Genomic DNA, 20702 nt, shown 5'->3' with positions numbered 1-20702 from the left:
TTATGTGGATGTAGGTAGCGCGCGCATCTTTAAAAAAAACAGTCCAACTGTCGATAATGCAGATCGACGATACTTATCTCAGCTGTATCTCGTTGTGACATTCGATTATTTGATGAGGAGTTTCGAGAGAATTCGAGGACGCGAATTTCACGTTATATTCGTCGTTTCGTCGAGATAGGCTAATTGGGCGAGAAGAATATAATGGATACTGGCGATGCAAATGTCAAGGTAGAAAATAACGAGGTAAGCGGCATGCAAGTAACGTAACGATAAATATGTAACCTCAAAAAATATCAAAATTGAATGGTGATTTTTTGTAGATGCCCCCTCAGAAAATGAAATACGAATGGTATCAGACGGACACTCATGTCTTTGTGATCGTACTTGCAAAGAAAACGGAAAATGTGAAAATTTCATATGGAGAAAATACGGTTCGTAGAATGATGTCATTATTATGATGATCGTTATATTGATAACATGTTTTTTTCGTAGCATCCATACTTTTATAGATGTATAGACCAAAACATTTAGTTGTTTTGAACATTATCAGAATTCTAATATTAGAAAATCATAAATAATCAAATGTGAAATTATGCTATATTGCATATTATTACTTTTCAGCTGAGTGTATCAGCAAAATTGCCATCCAGTAATGAATACAGCTTAGAATTAGATCTGGCGTATCCGATAGTACCTGAACAATCCTCACATAAGGTATTGCCATCTAAAATAGAAATCAAAATGAAAAAGCAGGATGGCAGTAGGTGGAGCGAGCTGGAGGGCAATCCAGTCGAGCACAGTAAAGTGAAACCTATACCGAGTGGTAAGCGTTTGCAGTTTTATACCAATTAACGAGACTGTAGTAAACGACAATGCCAATAGTTTTACTGTTTCAAGTGAAATGTCATGTGTCATTTAAGAAATACTCCAAGCTAGCGAACAACCGCCTAGATATCCAAGCTCTTCCAAAAAATGCAAAGACTGGAATAAGGTAGAGAAGGAAATAGAGAAACAGGAGGCAGCGGAAATGCCAGAGGGCGAGGCAGCGGTAAATGCTCTTTTTCAAAAAATTTATGGCAACGGGTCTGACGAAGTAAGACGTGCAATGAACAAGTCCTTTGTAAGTAACGTTTGTTCTCACTAGAATGGAATGATTACATGTCAAATCAAATCAAGCGCAGTTTACTGGTAGTACTCATGCGACTGTACAGTCGCTGTTGTAATAAACGTTTTTTTTGTTTTTAATTTTTATTTGTTTTTGTTTGAATAAATATCTGTTACACGTTTGCTTGTTTTCGTCAAGTACGTTGTATAAAGTATATTTAAAAGAGATATTTTTTCCTCAATGCAGATTGAATCCGGTGGCACTGTTCTGAGCACCAACTGGGACGAAGTGGCCGTAAAACCAGTCGAGAGAAAACCACCGACCGGCATGGAATGGAAATCTTGGAATTCGTAATTGCTCGGGATATCAGTTTTTCGTTATTTCTTGTATTGAATAATTTTGCGTTCGCAATCTTCAATTTTATTCGATTTCCACGACGGGACGATCAATTCATCAGAAATCATACAGTATTGTCAGTATCTCGTAATTTCAAGTGATACCCTTCTTTCTTATGCACGACAAAACATGTTGATTAAAAATTACTTTCCATTGTATATACACTTACTTTCAATTATATGTACCATGCATTAATGTTGCCATTCTGATGTCTCGTGTAACGCGTTATTTAACAGATTTTTTTATTTATATAAGTACATAATATAGAATGTTATTATATGTATGGTGAAACAGTGAAAATAAATACTCGTAATGTAATTTCATAGTTTGCACAAGTTGTAGCAACCGTGGAGCGTTTCACCTGCCAAATGAATGTAAAGATAGCACTTATTAAAAACACTTGTTAAAAAGAAGCGCCTCGACAATTTATTTTAAAGTATCGCTAGTAATCACAATTCTTCCCTTGCAGTTACTTCTAAACTCGAATACTACACTAGCCAACATGGGGTGTATATATTAATAACAAGTAAATACTATGTACCGTTTAAAATAATAAATAGAAAAATTGATATTTAGCTATACATATTTATATATATATATATATATATATATTTAGGTCGATACACTGAAGGGTGCCTGAAGTTTGTACAAAAATACAAAAATCCATTATTAGTAAAAGAATTTCACGACGTACGATCCACCCGCGTAAATGCCCTTTTTCATGTAACCTGCTCCTGAAACTAACAAGTGCACTGGATACATAGCAGAACGCAGAATAATATTCGATGTGTCGGACGCATTATTGTCTGATTTGTCCTCTCTTCTTTTGTCTTTGTTTGCAGGGGTCTGTGAAAATGTACTCTCAATAGATCGCACCACTTTCGTAAGACTGGACAACTGGTTTGTGTTGGTCTGAAACAACGCTTTGTTCTCCTCCTGCATTGTCTTTATGGTGTTTCGTACATCCAGGATTCTCCTGTTGTTAAGTATTATCGAACCAATCAGCGATACGATTGCTATCACGGCGGACGCGAGGATAGACAGATACTTGTACTTCGTTGCATTCAAGTTTTGGCTGTCGTGGTATTCTTTGATGGCGGTGGCCAGCTGCGTAAACTTATCCCTCTCCTCCACTTCCGAGAGAGCAAGCTCGTCGATAATCTTCTTCTGCTCCTGCAGATTCTTGTTTTCCATGATCGTTAGGTTCACATACTTGGGATCATCCCGCTTCGTTTGCACCAGTTCCCCGTAAATATGTTGCAAAGTGTGAGTGATGTCTGTCATATTTTTATTCAGAGTTCTCCTCTTGTCTTGGCACTCGAACAACTTATTCTGAAGATCAATTACTTGTCTCTTGGACATTTCGACTGAATCTAGTCCGGTTAAACGGTTGTACCAATGCCACCATTTGACGATATTTTCTGGTAATGGAGTGTTTGCCTTTAGTGCCTTGGCGTTTAAATCCTGCATGATAGCGATTTGATCATTAAGCCTCTGCAACAAAAATTAATTAACAATTATATAATTAATCGTTAATTAACCGTATCACATGCTTTGGAGTTAATCCTATGTTATGTAACTGCATCTTCAGTACAAAAACGATTTAATATTTTATTTAATATAACATCCTATCATATTAGAAATTTGAAAAAACTGTTACACATGCTATGAATGTTACTAAAATATTATAAAATTTTGTGAATTGATGCATCAAAGTGGGAAGAATTTTAAATTACAAATTTGATTATTGTGGCTTTTCAAAATTAAAGATTGATTGATATTGAAAATACGTTTATCAATACAGAAAGCAGAAATCAAAATAAAGACACTTTTTGCATTAGACTAATTGCTTACTTTTCCAATGATATTATTATACTTTTCGGCGATATTTTGTGCAGTGGAGAAGTTGTTCTGCGTCTTCTCCGTCGCACCTTTAACAATTCCCTTGGCATTTTGAAGCACTTGAAACCTTTTCACTTGCTCGCGTACTAATTTAATCAAGTGTCTGTAGTTTTCTGTCATTATCACAAGATGTAAGATATGATACAAACTGGAAAAAAACTGAATGACACCGATGTAGATACCGGATCACATGCTGACGGTGATAGTTCTTGATACAGCAGGTGAAATGAAACGAGGGTTAACTCTAACCTAATTCAAACGTAACCTAACCGGCTGACGGAAGTCATCATATTGGATTGGTCAAAAAGTGCGGTTCGATTTTCAATAGTTAAAAATAGCGTATATACATGTAATACAGTGTCGATAAAGAACGAAGGTATATATGTGTACATGATATAAATATGAAGATATAGTATATGCCAGCGGATATAATTTTGTTAATATTATCTTTAGTATTATCTTTGTTAGTTTTGTAAGATGTATTACAATGTGTATAATAACGTACTTGTTTTAAAATCATTGAAGCAAGTAAAAAATTAAGAGTTTTACAAGTTTTCAAAGATGAATTAACAAAATAACAAAAGATAAGTTACAAATTTGCAAAAGTGGTATACAAAATAGTTAATTAATTAAACATGTAACAGCAGACCTGAGTAGTACGTTCCTGTAAGTGCGTTTGTATTAATGTTATTTTAGATGCTTTATTAATAGTTGTTACAAACTTAAAGTATGTCAAAAGCCAGCAAATATACAGTATTATATGAAGTATTTACTGCAAGATATATTCTCCTTTATGTGTGTACGTGAATCAGTGACTTAGGAAAATTCGGCACAAAAAACAACTGAGCAAATCTTTCGCACAAACTCTAGGCAACTTATTACATGATTTTATTTTATTTTACTCCCTCTGTTTATCTTATCTTTCCTTCTCTCCGTCCTCTTTTATTGCTTTTCGTTGTTAAAAGCACGCTATAATTAATTATTAAACATTTCATTTACGAAGAACTACATGAGAAGTCGACAGTTAAGAGTGTCAGAAAATATGTCATTAATTAAACCTTTATAATAAATAGCAGACACGTGTACATTTTTCTAACATTTCCAAATGTTACAAAAAATATATATTATAAATATTACGCTAACAGTTTGTTACTTTCTTTAAACGTTGCTGACAAGGACCGCAAGTCTCCGAGTAAAAAGGAAGCAGTCGCTCACTGTACTTATGAAGTGAGCACTTTGTCAGGTACGCGCCCAACCGAGAGTATTATCGTCTTCATCAGTATCCGAGATCGTCCATACATCTACATATTCCTAAAATTAAAAAGGTAAAAAGTTGCGCACAGAATCACACGCGAGATAAAAAAAGCATCAGCTCATATTACCTCATCATCTTGTGTTTCTTTCTCCTGGTTTTCTTCTACTTCTTTCACATGACACCATGCTGCTGCTTCAGAATTGCTAAAGTTCTTTAGAAGCACCGGTGGTGGTGTTTGGTGCAGAGTTGTGTCCGGCAATGTTTCCAATTGGCTTCTAGTTCTGCTAACTTGTCTTCCTGTCTCCTCTTCTATTGCTTTCACATGATACAATACTGTTGAGCCAGGCATTTCAAGCCTGTTTACGATCTGTTGTGTTCCGGACGGTCCCGCGTTGTACAATGCTCCCACTTCGCTTCTATAATTTCTACTTTGTCTTTCTATCTGCTCGTTCTTTCTTATTGCTATCATATGATACGTTACTGTTGATACAGGAATGCCAAGCCTCTCTGCGATCGTCTGGTATGTTTGGTACCGGTCCGCGTTGTACAATTCTTCCACTTCGCTTCTATAATTTCTACTTTGTCTTTCTATCTGCCTGTTCCCTGCTCGTATCAAATAATACGATACTGTTGATGCAGAAAGTCCAAGCGTGTCTGCGATCTCCCGTTGTGATTTGGACGGGTCCTTGTTGTACAATTCTTCCACTTGGGTTCTAGTTGGAACTCTTTCTATCTGCCCGTTCTCTATTAGTACTTTCAAATATCTAGATACCGTTTTTTGAGATATTCCAAGCCTATCTGCGATCTTCTGTTGTGATTGGGATGGGTCCTCGTCGTACAATACTTGCACTTCGCTTCTAGTTCCATTACGTGTCCAGTAATCATTATAATTACCCGACTCAAACTTTTTAAACCACATTTTACAGATACTAAGGGGCAGTACATCCCTTCTATACTCCTGATAAATCAGACTTATAGTGTCTTCAGCACTCCTGCCTCGCCTATAGTAATACAAAATGTGTCCGCGAAGCGCGACTCTATTGATATTGGACGAAGACATCTTCAATCGTGTTAAATGTGACACTGTATTCGAAATTGTCAAGCATCGACCGGATGTGATCGAGTACTGCCAACACTTCAAATCTAAACAGTAGTTTAAAGGAAAGGATTTCCTCAGTTGCTATCTATTTGTGTCCTTACGACCTTTTGCAAACACCTCGTATTTATTTTGATCGATGTTTGCGCGAATGGATGAAATGTGAAATAACGGCTCGCTAATGTTTCTCGTGTGCTCGCTATACGAGGATAATAAGCGGTATTAACGCGTATTAATCGATCACGCCAATCCAACACAAAATCCGGCCTCGTTTGAGGCTGAGTGCGAATTCCGTTTTCTACGGCAAATGTACTCCTCCAACCGCAACATCGTTTTTCTGCTTGCTGAAGCTCCACAAACACTATTTGATTGTAATTTGGGATAAATAGTAGCTTCGTCTACGTAAGAATCATTGTACGCCTTCTATCGAGTCAAATATTTATTTTAAGTACTCATTAGCTAATAAAACGATTCAAATACCATCTTATGATCATTCTTAAGACGATCTTTATATAAGAACAAACTATGGAGACCGAGAATGTTCATTATGTCCGCTGTAAATTGCATTTTAAGCGGATTCTACACAAGCGATTTGTTTTCACATTCGACTGTGATTGGTCAATTTCGTACAGCTAAAAGGTTAAAGTTTAAATTTTCTGTCTTAAATACTCATTGTAGAATCCGCTTTACGTACCTTTGTCAGATCTTATTTCTAAAACTTTGGCTCAATAAAGCACTATGTCTTCGAATAACTATTTTTGGCTTATTCCTCGCAAAAAAAACTTAAAGTCCGTATAGACCCGAATTTTGCAGCTTGACTCTTAAAAATTTATACATAAATTATTATAAAAATATTATACACAAAGTAGAATTTATTATTATTAAGTTATAGTTAACCTTCGGGTGCAAAAATCAATGAAATTTTTATTTTAACCATTTATCCAAAAGAGGACTTTGTAGACTTCAGGGCAGTCTTCTTGATTACGAAATCAACTAATTTGTTTGTAATCAAAATATTTTTATTTTATTCAGATAATTTATAATTCATTTTTTAATGATGTTTTTCTTTTCTCTTTTATTTATTTTTATATAGTTACATTGTATAGTTACATAGTTTACACAAAGGGCTCTTTTAGAAAAATGGACTTTTTATTCACATTTAAAGGATACCTTATAATAATTCTTTTCTATTTATTTTACATTCGAACATTCAATTACGCTCGATATACCTCATTAATGCATCGAGGTATAAGATGCCGCAGTGTATTTGCATTTTAATAATTGATTTGTATGTCACTGATATTTAATATCTCCATTTGTTAAGTAGTGCAGTAGAGATTACGAAATGCCCTCATCACCATTGTATTCGATGTTTATAGCAATTAAAGTCTCTGTATATGCGCGCTCCGATGTAAAAGACATAAATCATTTTATTGAATATATAAATCCTGGTATATTATGTAATTAATACAACACATATGTCCCATACCTAATCCCATATAATACAATAATATATTCCATGTATATTATGAAAATTTTCGTTAAGAATGTTTTCTTGTCTTTTACTTTGTTGTTGAATTGTATCTGATCTGATTATAAATTATATTACCACTAAGATAAAAAGCAGTAATTAACGTAAATAATAATTATAAATTCAGATTCCTAAAAACATATAATTTAACGCAAATCTTCTTTCAAATCTATACATAAGACATAATACACGAGTATTATGTCTATACAAATACGATACTTGTAAGTGGAATAAAATTTTAAACTGTAAAATTAATACTACACCATAAGAATAAATATACGCGTGCATAGATTCAATATCTAATAAAAGGTAACATTTATGCACAAAATTTTATCCATAAAATTAAGTCTTCAATAACATAATAAATGCAATTTGTTACATGTAATAGTAAATGACAAAATGATAATCAAAATGTAGGAATATAATAAATATAGGATAATCTACGAATCTACGATCTAACAAAAGAATCTTACATGTATTTTGTAGTAACTAGTAATTGCACATTCATTATTATCGTAAATAAATTTTCAGGTATGCAACTATCGGTCAATAACACTTTAATTATCATCAATTTAAATAAAGTATTGACTACACTAACCGGATTTTTAACAATTATTATAAGCACTTTATAATTGTAAAATTATTCTAATTAATAAGTATAAAAACTCAGTCGTACGCGCGCCTACGAGTGGAAACATATTTTTATCAATATGATATTACGTATTCATTTATCGTATTCACATTGCAGAATTCATCGATAATAACGAAACGAAATATTTACTTTCTTAAAAAGATATATTATATCCTAATGCTGCCAAATAAATCTCAAATCTTTAAATTTAACACTTTTTTAAACAGTTATAAATTATATAAACAATATAGAGAAATGCTCAATGCAGACTCGATGCATTCAATACTTTTGTTATGATATGAATAATTGTTTACTGCAATATTCCAATTTATAACAAATATTTAATTACAAATAACAAAAAAATAAAGACTATATATAGGAATAGATAATTGTCACCTGCAAATTCTTATTCGGTGCCAAATGAAATAGTTATCGTTCAGAAATAGTTATCGTTCTCGTAATTGTTTTTAATAGATTCTCTATTGGCGGCTATCATATTCTCCCATCGTGCGATGAGCGTGCAGTGACGTCGCCGGGTCGTCGTTGTCGAGTTGGACTATAAATGTGACGGAAAGAAATTTATATCACTTACTGCAATCTTAGAGAAATCTTGTAAATTAAAGAGCTGTAAAGTACGCGCTCGCGTTTGTCACAGATTAACGCAATCATTTTGACAAGACCGGCGATCGATTGTAATTGTATTTCTTGCCTACCTTACGCTCTTTTTCTTTATGTTCCCTCTCCACTTCATCTTCATTCAGAGTATTAGTGGAGGTGCCACTTCTGAGAGAATTGGAGCTATCGTAAATATCAGAATCATTATCACTTTCTATATCCAGTAGATTCGGCTGGGATTTTGCCAACATCCGAGATCGCATTATTCTAAAAAAAAGTAAACGATAATTATTACCTGAGTAACTTTAAGTTTGCAAATAATATAGCATTAAATAAAAATTTTCTTTCGAATTTTATTATGACATTAATTTACTTGGATAATGTGATCCTTAATGTTTTCTTCGTTGCAGAAAATCAATTGTTACGTAAATCAATTATGAATTTGTATTACAATTAAAAGTTTTATTTTGTAATAATAATAATAGTTTGTAATTATTCTTTTTCAAAAATTTTGGAAATTGATCTTGGAAAACTGGACTAACTTAATCGGCTTGCGTTTTAAAAAATGATTTCCATTCCTACGCTAAACTTTTCGATTTAAGAAAGCTGTAGTACCTTAATTCATTTTCTCGTACTTTCATATCGTCCAGCTCTTTTTGGATCTTCTGCTCGACAGGAACGTATCCCTTTCTCGCCAATGGCTTCTTTGGCTCGTTGTCTGCTTCTAATTTTATCTCCAATGTTTTATTAAAGGCCTTGAGGCTCAAGGGATTTAGCGTGATGGTAGGTGCGACGGTGGGATTCATGTTGCCATTGTTCGTTGGTTTGTAAATTTTTCCTCGTGTAGCCAGGAATCTGTGCATCAAGCCTCTTTGGCTCGGTGCGGTGGCAAAACGCAACGGTGTTGGTGTCGTGCGCGTAGATATCACGCCATTCGTCATTTTTGGCGTCAAACTTGATGACAGTGGTGTCAGACTTCCAGAATCTGCTTCCAAGATCTGCGGCGTGGACGTTGTCCTCTTCAGCTTGCCCGAGACTAAAGCTTGAGGCATGCGACGCACCTATGCGCAATAAGATCGTCACTATATATATATATATATATATATATATATATATATTTCTTTCTTTTCAAGATGTGTGAAATGAATAATTTTTTTCTAAGAACTTAAGTCTTTATATATATTTTTACCTCCTCTTTTCAGCCATCCAAATATCGTATTTCTATTTTTGTGAATAAAAATATTAAATATTTAGGATTAACAATACAATAGAGAGTAACAAAATCACACAAAAACTATTACCACATTTAATTTCTTCTCTAAACAGTTTGTTTTTTCTTTTTAATCAACTTAGGATATCGTCGAGTTCCAACATTATACGATTTAAAAAAGAATGGATCGAAGTTGAATATGCAATTAGTTAATTCAATGTAATTTGTGATAAAATAAGTATCGTGATTTGTAACGTTATAAATATCAAAGGTTTTTCGTTGAATATTATACCAATTTAAAAACGGTTGTTGCTTAACAAAACTTTCGAAAAATTACTAATTATGTTTTCTTGTATTTCGAAAATACCTTGGAGTCCACTGTTTCGTGGGATGTGGTTTTAATGCTACCCACGTTTCGCAGTTCGTGCTCCCTCTCAGTGACTTCTTCGATTTCCCTTTGTATTCTGTCCGTCGCCTTCCTCAACTGCTCCAGTCTATGCTCCGCCTGCATACATATCAAGAAGCTCTTATTCTTGCATTCTTTCATGTGCAGCTATTATAATATAGAGCGCCGCGAGTTCTCAGGTATATTCACGTGTAGAGAGATACTTGTTTTACTTGCCTTTACCTGGATATATTGTGTTTGAAAGAAAGAGAGAGTACCAGGGAACGCTAATTCTAATTAAACATTTATTTATTCAACAAATTAATTTATACAATTGTGTCTCTGAATTTTCCCAGAAATGGGAAATTGTACGGTTGAAGGATGAGACGCATTTTCCAGAAATGTAACAAATCACTTATTGAGACAATAATCTGCTACATCACCGCCATTGACCGCGTATCGAACGCGTTATCAGTTTATCTTTAGAAGAAATTATATCGCGTTTTTTCTGCAGCCGGCTGACACGTCATTGTAAAGTGACGAAATAAGTAGATAAAATAATACATTTCCCGAAAAAGACAAACGAGACTGAATGTCGAGTATTCGGACAACTATCTGCCGGCAAAGATCAAAGCCGTCTGCGTCTACCTGTCTGAGATTTTGCGTATCCAACTGCGCTTTTATTACATATTTTGATTTTTTTTTCTTTGACAATCAAATTCATTAATTTTTCTATATTCTTAATATCCTTCTCGTATAATTTTAAATGAACAAAAATCTTTTTTTAAAATGCAGTTATCGGGAAGTTACAGGCATGCAAGAAGTGTCTCATAATCTTAACTTAAATAACAGATTCTTCAATGTGTGCGTCGGTTTTCCCTGAGAAAAGTCCCGTTGCTTGTTTCAAATGATACTCGTCAAACATGCTTTTTGAATTATGTGACTCACTCTCGTATATCCCTATGATTAATTGTAAGCTCCAAACGCCATTCAAACCCCGTTAGAATGAAAGTACACACAACGCGGAAACAAATTGGAGATTATTATTTTGCCGTATGTTTACACTTAAGTACTGAGTTTCTCGAAGGAACTTCTGTCTCTCTCTCTTCAGATGAGCAGTTATGACGTGGTATCCAGTCAGGAATGCTGTTCACAGAAAACTGAGCCGACGGAGGCAACGGTTTAACTGTAATGATCGTTTCCTTTCTAACAGAAATGGGCCACGACTCTTCTTACCACTCTTTCCTCGCGCGGTATGCCATTATTCCAATGTAGCGGAAGAGAAGAGTCTATCTAATTGTAATGTAAATGTTTCACGTTTTTCTTTAGTGTTTTCTTTAGTTTCATGATTATGTATGTATCCGTACACGTGTATGTCTGTGTATGTATATACATGCTTGTATTAAGCGTACAGAAGATTTTATTTAATCTGAATTGAAAAACAAAGACTCGACGAAATGCGTGTATTTCTGTTGACAAAAGCATGACAATAAAAACAAAAGTAGCTTTATAGGTAATTATAAAGTTTATAATTCTATAATAACAAATTTATAAAAACTTTTATTTCCTTTTAAGATTTCATATGTAAATATGTTTTCCCCGCTTAATTCAAGATTCCCGTGTTTACAATTTAAATAATAAGAAGTGAAATTGAGAAATGTAAAACACTCAATTACACAACTAGATGAAACATTTTTATCTCGCTAGATAAGGAAAAACGCACTTACAGAATTTTCCGACTCAAAGCGCTTTGGTTTGCTCGAACAAAATTTTTTCAATCAAGCATCAAGTCGCAATAACGTCCATTCGCAATTAATCGGGCGGCACTATCCACATGATTTATTGTCGCACCGTAATTACAAATGGTAGTATTTCGATCAAGATATCGATGAAGGATCTTTGGAGCTTGCGCATCTCGTATGTGTCTCGCGTCAGCTGACAATTATTGATAATTGTTTTGTCGGTAATTAATTTGCCAATACGATGAATATCGCTCGTAAAGCACGCAGCTCGAACGTGAAGCAGGCAGAGAGCTTCGCCGAGAGCTAGCGTGCGCTCGCGCGCGCGCGCATGTACTACTCACCATAATAATAATAATAATAATAATAAAACATACTCACCTCCATCTCGAGAGTTCCCACCGGCGGGAATTCGGCAGGCGACAACACGCCGATAACAACTACGGGTCCAAACTGGAACGGGCACCTCCTTCGCGACAGGTACGTCGAACGATGCGTCGACCTCGAGACTTATTATCATGCCTCGCGCGTAACTAATTACGTCACTTGTTCAATATTTACACGATGGCGCGTATCCCGCGCGCACGCACCGACGATGAAACGCACGACGTCGCGTCCACCTTCCGTCGGGTTTCCCGAAACGACTGGTGCACATGTCGTGGCCGGCTTCAGTCACAGCGACGAGCTAGCGTCCGTTCAACTGCGAGCTGTGTGTGTCACGGACGATGCCGCGCACCACCACGTAACCGTCGCGAAAACGGTTTAATCCCGGACACGTTGCCTCCGTTACCGCCCCCCCGGAGCGTTTGTAAAGCGCTCTGATGCTCTCTATTATATTTCAGATAATTTTCATGGAAATACAGGTACCAACACATGCACGCGCGCGTGCACCCGCGCGCGACTGATATCGCATTGAAATCGCCAGCGTTCGACAAACGCGCAGACAACTTCACAGCGATGGAACTACGCTCCGCGAACGTTGACACGATTGCACCTCTGCGTTTCTACGCGTGATCTACGAGAATAGAAATTTATGAAAATAGAAAGCGAATATCGCGCTCTTCGTGTTTTAAACAGAGAATTTCTTTAAAAGAATGATTGAAGGATGATCTCTGTACGACGCGACGTCGCGTCGTCGCCGAGTTGAATCGTTACGGCGTTATTGCGGCACGGTACGATACCGGCAAGAGATCGAGTTCACTTGATCGAGTTCTCGCTCGCGAGGATCGCGACTGGCGATGAAAAAGAGACGACGCCGCGTCGTACCGTAACAGTAAATACCAGCGAATACGTCGAGCGAATCGCGCGCAGATCGAAACAACGGCGTCCTACGCGTGTATTATTGTTGTCCTGAGGCGGCGGCCACGATCCGCACTCGACGACTGCCATTTTAGTTACCTCGCGACCTTGTTCTCCGACCGTTCTCCGAACAAAAGCAACAAGGCGGCGTCTGGTAATTGCCCCGTGTCATCGACTATAACTTTTTAATAACGAGCACAGGCTAAAAAATTATTAAAATCGAGAGGTGGTCCGAGCGGATGTAACAATATATAAAACAAGTCGACTTATGACGAGGGATATGTCGCGATTGTCAGAGTGGAAAACGAAATGCATTACGTGTTATTATTAATATCGCAGTGATTTTTATTTTTATATAACGAAGTAAACATTATTAGTCTCGATAGGTTTTCCAGTTTTGTACTTTGATGATAAAATTCACATATTGCTTCTTTAAAAACACTTATTTGTCGATCACAAAGGCACTGTATTAACATCTGTATTTCTATGAACAGAAACATTCTTTTTCGTAACTTCTCTTCTAAAAAATGTAGACTAACAATTTTTTTAATTTAAGAGATGGAACAGAATAAGAAAGAACCAATACTTAATCTGATATCCTTTTTTATTATCTAAGCGATATTTAATTGTAAAGATTTTATTATACGAGTAGGAAATTAATCCCATATTTACAACATAATCATTAAAATTACCTTGATTTAATTATATAATACATAAATAATTTTGTTTTCGATTTCTTAAAAAAATGCAAATAGCACCCTTGTCATCGCTATATCGTGCATCCTGACTATCGTCCTATAGCAATTAGTAATTCAAGACATTTGTTGCTAATCACGAAATAACGCGAGGAGTTCAAAAAACGACATATCAATCTCATCTTTATAAAAACATTAATCTTATAGTTATGTAAAGTGGAAGAAAGGTAACATAATACAATATTACATGAATAAAAAACTCATATTGATTGTTTTTAGAAATTTATTTATAAGTATAAAATACGTAGAAAAATACATCGTGTAAGTGAAATTATTTTTTCTCTTACAATATTATTATATTTGTACGATTAAAACTAATAGAACTGATTAGTACGAATAATTTTATAGGGATTATATATAATAAAAAGAGTACCTATATTATTTATAATCTGTTAGTACAGTAGTGTAATTCATATTAGTTGCCATATTTTTGTTGTATTTCTAGTGATGTCATAGAAGATAGATATATGTAATTTAATGTGTTTATTACGTCTTAATATTATATAATATTCATATAATTATGTATCTGTAAATGATATAAATAAATGTGTGTATATATACACATTTATTTATACATATATTTCTATTTTTATGCATTTTATTAAAGGCACATTTTACTCCATAATAACGAAAATGTTGTCGGATATAGCCTGTTTTGTTAATGTCTCAACTACTGCAATTATGTGCGTGGAATCTGTTATTTTACAGTCGATGCCAATATATCCTGATTCTATAATCTAAATGTTTTGTTACAAGCCTATGTTGATGTCTATACACAGTGATCATACACTGAAGTTATAAAAAACTATGAAAGTAATAGTATAGCATAACAATATGTTTAACCGTTATTAAAAAATATTAATCTTGTTTTAATGCATTTTGTAAGGATAGAAAGCGCTGGTTTGATCGCAATCGCCTGGATAAATATAGCATTAAAGCATTACTATGTTATTTACATTATTTAACATACCTCACACCAAAATATTGAATAATATTCGAAAACAATTTGATAAAAAAATATGGTTTAAAACTTATTCCATTATTAATGCTGAATTTGTACAAACGTGGATATTTTTAGTTATTTGTAATTATTATTAAAAATCGTTGGAGAAAAAAAATGAGAGATGAGAGAAAAATGGGTATATTTTTCAAGCTTGTATGTATTCTAAAAAAAATACATATTCCAGATTAATAAAAGAGTTGTTGCCAGAAAAACAAAAATTATATGTATATGTATTAAGAAAATTCGATTTTCTTGAAAATCGATTTAAAAAGATAAAAAGTTTATCGAAGACTGTTAAAATTGCATTCATATTTTTACGGACTTTGAACTGTTTTCATATACAACTCTGTCTTATTTAAACATTTTACTATCATCATTTATAGGTTTTTATTAACTGATACATTTTATTATCTAGTCAGTACGATTTTGTTCATAAAATCACTGTAAAAATGCAAAAGTATATTTTCGTATTTCTTCTTATGTTTCAATGTCATAGTCTAAGATAACAGGTATTAACATTGAGGATTTTCAAGATTAAAAAATGTTAAAAAAATAAATTATATAATAGATGTAATTATATATATCGAATTGTAATAAAAATATTTTTATTTATGTAATAAAATATTTCTATTTTTTTAATTAAATCAAGAATATATAGTTCACATATGTAACATCTTCTCTTATATTTGGCACTCCACATTTTTTTACGATTCCTAATATAAAATGTATGTTAGTAGAATCTTCTAGTAAAGCAATAAATGGAACTACAAATAAACTTAAACAATTTACTTTTTGTGTATCGAGGAACAAAAATTAAAGATTGCAAAATTTAATCCTGGACAATAGTACCACATTGAACAAGATCTGAAGACTTGATATACATATAAATGCGAATAAGCAATAAGCTTATCGAAATTTTTCATAATAATAAGTCTCAAGAATTATAAAAATAAGCTCTCAAATATTATGCATGATTCGTTCAATTTCCTTCACTTTATTTCGTTTTCCTGGCCTGAACTAATTATATATTTTAATAAAACGAAGAAACGTGAGAAGATATTATTTCTATTATTTAGTGTTATTTTCTTCATATTCTTTGTTAACCCTTCATTATCGTATATTACAAAGATTATTGCATATATAATTATTTCAATTGTTTGACTGTCAAGGAACGCGATTGTAATTCTTCCGTTTCGAAAATTGTCAATTAGTACAATTATTTTCTTTTTGTTTCATATTAAAAAAAATGAAAGAAAAAAGGCATCAATTTAATAACAATTACTAGATTAATAAAAATAATTGGTTTTGAAACAATTGGTAGAAATTATCGACCGTTAATCTGTGTTGTTTGTTCAGCGCTTTTCGTCGATTACAAATATATATTTTGCGATCACCTTCGAGACTTAAACAATTAAGATATGTTATCATATCTCTATCAAAATTGTTACGTTAGTACAAAATATACTCATCTTTAAATCATCATCATCAAACTTTACATGTTCTATTGTACAAATATTATCGATTAAATTTGCACATCGTCTACCTTTTCAAGTTTTTCACTACAGCGCTACTTTTGTCGATTTGAAAAATGCCATTCTTTAAATTATCACCAGATATAAGCAGAATTGCGTTTTGTTTATCAGATTGCTTTATATTAATTGCTCGTACGTTCCCATTCAGGATTCTAATTTTTCCGCAATCCGCTTTTAATTGACTTTGCTGATTGCGATACAATTTAACTTGATGCAGAGGTATGCTTATGCATTTATTTTGAGCAATTATTTTATTCGTGGGCTCAGGCCGAACGTATAAGTATCGATTAGTCTGTTGTCGATCGATTTTATGATTTGCCTCAACCAAATTCTCAGAGGAGACATTCATGCTCTCTACCGACTGGGTTACATCAGATTCACTTACATTTTTTTGTAATGCATTATCTTGCTCCTGTTGCACCTTTCCTCCAGCTTCATCGGCTGTTTGCAAAATATTAACATTCGCATTTGCAATCTGGGTACAAAAGATAATATTATTTCTCGCGCGATCTTCGTTCTCGCTGTCAAAGCTAGTAGCACAGTTCTTGGATCTCTCACTTGCAGAATCGTCTTGTGTCATACTAACGTGCGCATCATCACGCGTTTGATTATCGCCACTGGAACTCGCAGCTTCTGTCAGTTCCGGTTTTAAATGCATATAAGTTGCGGATTCCTCCCGTTTATCACCGTCGTACACTATTTTATGATAATCGTGCGTGGATTCGTGCAGCACACGCGAGTGGCTTCCATCTTGTTCTTTCGGAAAATCTAGGTTTGCTTCACATCTCGCCATGTTTTCATGCTCCTTTGTCTTGAGAGTGCCATCGTTACAATTTACTTCGGAATATTCGTACTCCGTCTCATCGCTGCAATCGTCAATTTTGTTCTGATCGCTGATGTTGTGCTGATAAACGTGTTTCTCTTCGCTACTGATTACTCTTAAGTCATCGTAAAGCGAATTTTTCACTTGCAACAGATCATTTTGTACACTGTTGATGCATTCGACGCTGACATTGCTACCGTTTCTACTGGGGTATCTACAATCTACGATTATTTCAGTCTCTGTACCATCAGTCTTGTTTAGTCGCGGCTCCGAGCAAATCTCAAAATCCTCAAAGCATTTGTCAAGAACTCGCGTTGTACCTTTCGTCTCCCAATTTTCGTTAATATCGTTGACGTCCTCCCTCATGACACATTCTTCCATTGTACTCGAAGCTTGCGCCTCGTCGTTCTGCTTTCCATAATCGACGACCGCATTGGACACGGCGTTCACTGTAGTCTGTGGCGCGCAAACGTCTTTTCTTCTTCGACTGGTTCGAACCTTTTGAAAGTCTTCCTCGGAAAGATTCAAAACCTCACCGATCGTTGTGAGAATCTTGCCGTGCCGCGTTTTTAAGTGACGCTTGTAAGTATTTCTTGTTTTAAACCTAGCATAAAAAACAATACTATTATGTAGAGTATCAATTAGTTTCCTATCCTTCGATCATAAATAAAATATTAAATGAATAAAACTAAATACTAAATAAATAAAATATTTGACAGTACTCTTACCGTTGCCCACAGTCATCGCACCCAAACGGTGCCTCTCCAGTGTGTCTGCGCTGATGTTCCCTGAAGTGTGACGGGTGTCTGAACTTCTTCCCGCAATCCCCGCACGTGAAGCGCGTTTGATTTTGATGAATCAACATATGGTACTTCAAGCTGTGCCTCCTCGTAAAGACCGCCCGACAGATCCGGCACTCGTACGGCTTTATTCCGGCATGGCTGCGGTAATGGGACACCAAAGTCGTAGGCGCTGTGAAACTACGGGGTGGATCGCAAATGCGGCATTGAAGGTTGCTTCCCGTGGGATTGCCCTTCTTCTTAATGCGCTCCATGTACGCTAGTGCCATTTCTCTCTCCTCCTTGCTCGTGCCAATGAACTTCGCTTTCCCTTTAGGCTTGGTCGTTGTTGACGATTCCGTGCTTTTTATCTGAGTGTCATCTACACATACGTAAAGTACAAAAATCTAACGAGTCTTAATTTACACGTAACTATATTAACATTGTCCTACATTTCCATTATTAATTAATGCAATGTTGCTTTTTATTTTATATGAACCATACCTGGTAAATAAACGGTGTCCGAATCTGGACAATTTGTCTTTTCAGCTAACTCTTCGTTGACATGAGAATACTCTTTCATGTGTACGCTATCTGTGCCAACAACCATCAGTACAATCTAGAAAAGCATACATGGAATATAAATTTTATTCAAATAATTGTCTCATGAACAAATTTACACAATGCCTTTTACGATTACATACTTCGTTTTTCATATTCATATTCATGGAAGGTATAAAAAATTATTGTATGCACAAATTATGTTACACTTTTTTTTAGGCCTTGCATTTTTCTTAAAATATATACTCAATTATATATTCTCAACTTTACGTGTTTATTACTTAATTTGTAATTAACAAATTAATCATTACTAACCTTCTCTTCGTTTGTTGCATCATCAAAAACATTATTAGATGTAACGGGTGGTGAAATTCCCTTTCTATTAGGCATTTTATCATCTAATCGTTCGAAATAACTATGATCGCCGAGAACTTTAACATCCATTTGCTCACAGGTTTTCAATTCAGAATTATAAATTTCCTTGTTCTCTGATTTCTGAAAACACTTCTGCTTTCCGTTTTCTTTGATATTGATATTATTTAAAAGTATCTTGCAGAAATAATTCGTCGATTTTTCTGATATTACATCCTTGTTCTCCTTATTTAACGTCTCTTGGGGTTTCTTTGTTTGCAGCATCCGACTTTTTTTGCTCTGTAGATTAATCTTTAAACTTTTATGGTTTACGCTTTTTGCTGTAAATGTATCATCTGTAAAAAAAACAAAGATATTTTTTTAATGTGACTTGATTGTGATGCAAGTTTTATCGTATATTATTTCAGAATTATCATCTTTTTTTCTACATAAGCCATTGACTGATTTTTTTTCAGAAATTTGGAGTTGAATGTACAAAATGAAAAAACTATAAAGAAAGAAAAATATCGCTAAATTCTTACATCAATAAAGAATAATCATATAATTATAGAATAAATAATATAAATAATAAATTTGTTAACTGCATGCTTACAGGCCTCTTTGTCAGCTTTTAAATATTCTAAATGCTCTTCTAAGTGAGTTTTAATGGACACCCTTGCCTTCTCTTCGCTAGCAAAACTGGTGTATTTCTGTTGACAACCAGGCAGTAATGCGCAAGTGTAAGAATATTGTCGCTTAAGTTCGTCACTTGTAAAAATAGTAAACTGTTTAACAAGATGGGAGACAGGCATAGATAAAAGCTGAGATACAGTAAAGCATGAATCTTTCCGTTTCGTACTAGCTGTTTTAGATTTGTTTTGCGATGTCAGCATTGATTTCATACGAATGTTCTCCTCCGAATGCAACGTCTGAGACGCAACTTCTGCAAGCATATCCAACAATGCTGACGGACTGTCTCTTCCTATAGTTCCTACAAACACAATTCATGACAGTATTATTTTTAAATCCTAATCTTATATACCAAATTAATGTTAAATAATCAATATTAATTTAATTTAATTAATATTAAAAAAATAAAATAATTATATTTTCTCGATAAAAGGAGAGCAATCATTTTTGACAGAAAATTTGCATTTTTATATTTCAAATGAAACGAATACATTTTAATTGAAAAATTTTACGACAAAATGTTTGTTATGATATAAAAAAATGAGCGATATCTGCGATTTACATCAAACAGAATCAATTTACTGGAGATAAGACTAATATACGCATCAAAACTTCTGTATCGAGAACGAGAATAACGCACTTTCAGTGTTGTTTTAGTTCAATAGCAGACGCCATAAGGACGCCTCCAGCAGACGGTTTTTCAATTTATTGTCTATGGATACCGTGTGCGCGCGTTTTTCCTCATTAAACAATACGAGAATAATATTTAAAAGCAAAGCATAACTGCAACTGCGGCGTTACCTCCATTATAGGAATTCGATGTATGTTGTGAATTTCTTATGGTGTTCATGATGGTATTCACGTTTACGGTATGTCTACATTCCTCAGTTCTCTCCTACGAACAACAGGTTCTCCGTTTGTTGCCCGATCCTTCCTTCTTGTCAATTGTCGACATTGCTGCCAACACATGGAACCAAAATACGGACAATTTCAAGCCCAAATGAAATTATGTGATTGGCTACCGGTATTACAGTAGTAATATCT

General features: G+C 34.4%; 5 protein-coding genes across 7 annotated transcripts; 1 reads left to right on the top strand and 4 right to left on the bottom strand.

Annotated features, from left to right (window-relative positions):
• The first annotated feature begins 55 nt into the window (after nucleotides 1-55).
• Nucleotides 56-1905, top strand: LOC105287838 (protein SGT1 homolog). The gene is made up of 5 exons (XM_011353650.3): nucleotides 56-243; nucleotides 321-431; nucleotides 622-823; nucleotides 921-1120; nucleotides 1352-1905. The coding sequence occupies exons 1-5, from the start codon at nucleotides 202-204 to the stop codon at nucleotides 1457-1459; spliced, it is 663 nt and encodes a 220-aa protein (XP_011351952.1). The 5' UTR covers nucleotides 56-201; the 3' UTR covers nucleotides 1460-1905.
• On the bottom strand, nucleotides 1727-3729 carry LOC105287844 (coiled-coil domain-containing protein 51). The gene is made up of 2 exons (XM_011353664.3): nucleotides 3356-3729; nucleotides 1727-2995 (listed from the first exon to the last, which is right to left on the bottom strand). Exons 1-2 carry the CDS (start codon nucleotides 3521-3523, stop codon nucleotides 2171-2173), a joined length of 993 nt encoding a protein of 330 aa, XP_011351966.1. The 5' UTR covers nucleotides 3524-3729; the 3' UTR covers nucleotides 1727-2170.
• A 110-nt stretch (nucleotides 3730-3839) lies between these two features.
• On the bottom strand, nucleotides 3840-6600 carry LOC105287830. The gene is made up of 2 exons (XM_011353640.2): nucleotides 4786-6600; nucleotides 3840-4714 (listed from the first exon to the last, which is right to left on the bottom strand). The coding sequence occupies exons 1-2, from the start codon at nucleotides 5716-5718 to the stop codon at nucleotides 4643-4645; spliced, it is 1005 nt and encodes a 334-aa protein (XP_011351942.2). The 5' UTR covers nucleotides 5719-6600; the 3' UTR covers nucleotides 3840-4642.
• A 208-nt stretch (nucleotides 6601-6808) lies between these two features.
• Nucleotides 6809-13219, bottom strand: LOC105287812. Of its 2 annotated transcripts, none has more exons than XM_011353610.3 (5): nucleotides 12247-13219; nucleotides 10109-10246; nucleotides 9147-9592; nucleotides 8630-8798; nucleotides 6809-8472 (listed from the first exon to the last, which is right to left on the bottom strand). In XM_011353610.3, exons 1-5 carry the CDS (start codon nucleotides 12250-12252, stop codon nucleotides 8353-8355), a joined length of 879 nt encoding a protein of 292 aa, XP_011351912.1. In that variant the 5' UTR covers nucleotides 12253-13219; the 3' UTR covers nucleotides 6809-8352. The 2 variants fall into 2 exon arrangements, with proteins under 2 accessions (XP_011351912.1, XP_011351930.1); XM_011353628.3 differs by lacking the exon at nucleotides 12247-13219 and adding an exon at nucleotides 9721-9752 and having other exon boundaries at nucleotides 6810-8472; nucleotides 10109-10167.
• A 905-nt stretch (nucleotides 13220-14124) lies between these two features.
• On the bottom strand, nucleotides 14125-20606 carry LOC105287796. Of its 2 annotated transcripts, XM_011353573.3 has the most exons (6): nucleotides 20460-20606; nucleotides 19582-19959; nucleotides 18933-19324; nucleotides 18561-18675; nucleotides 18006-18438; nucleotides 14125-17881 (listed from the first exon to the last, which is right to left on the bottom strand). In XM_011353573.3, exons 1-6 carry the CDS (start codon nucleotides 20506-20508, stop codon nucleotides 16462-16464), a joined length of 2787 nt encoding a protein of 928 aa, XP_011351875.1. In that variant the 5' UTR covers nucleotides 20509-20606; the 3' UTR covers nucleotides 14125-16461. The 2 variants fall into 2 exon arrangements, with proteins under 2 accessions (XP_011351875.1, XP_011351884.1); XM_011353582.3 differs by lacking the exon at nucleotides 20460-20606 and having other exon boundaries at nucleotides 19649-19774.
• Nucleotides 20607-20702: the final 96 nt, after the last annotated feature.

The sequence above is a fragment of the Ooceraea biroi genome, chromosome 7 (assembly GCF_003672135.1).
Source record: "Ooceraea biroi isolate clonal line C1 chromosome 7, Obir_v5.4, whole genome shotgun sequence".
NCBI classification, from domain to species: Eukaryota; Metazoa; Arthropoda; class Insecta; order Hymenoptera; family Formicidae; genus Ooceraea; species Ooceraea biroi.
The sequence above is the reverse complement of the archived record's forward strand: the minus strand, read 5'-3'. Positions and strand labels throughout refer to the sequence as shown.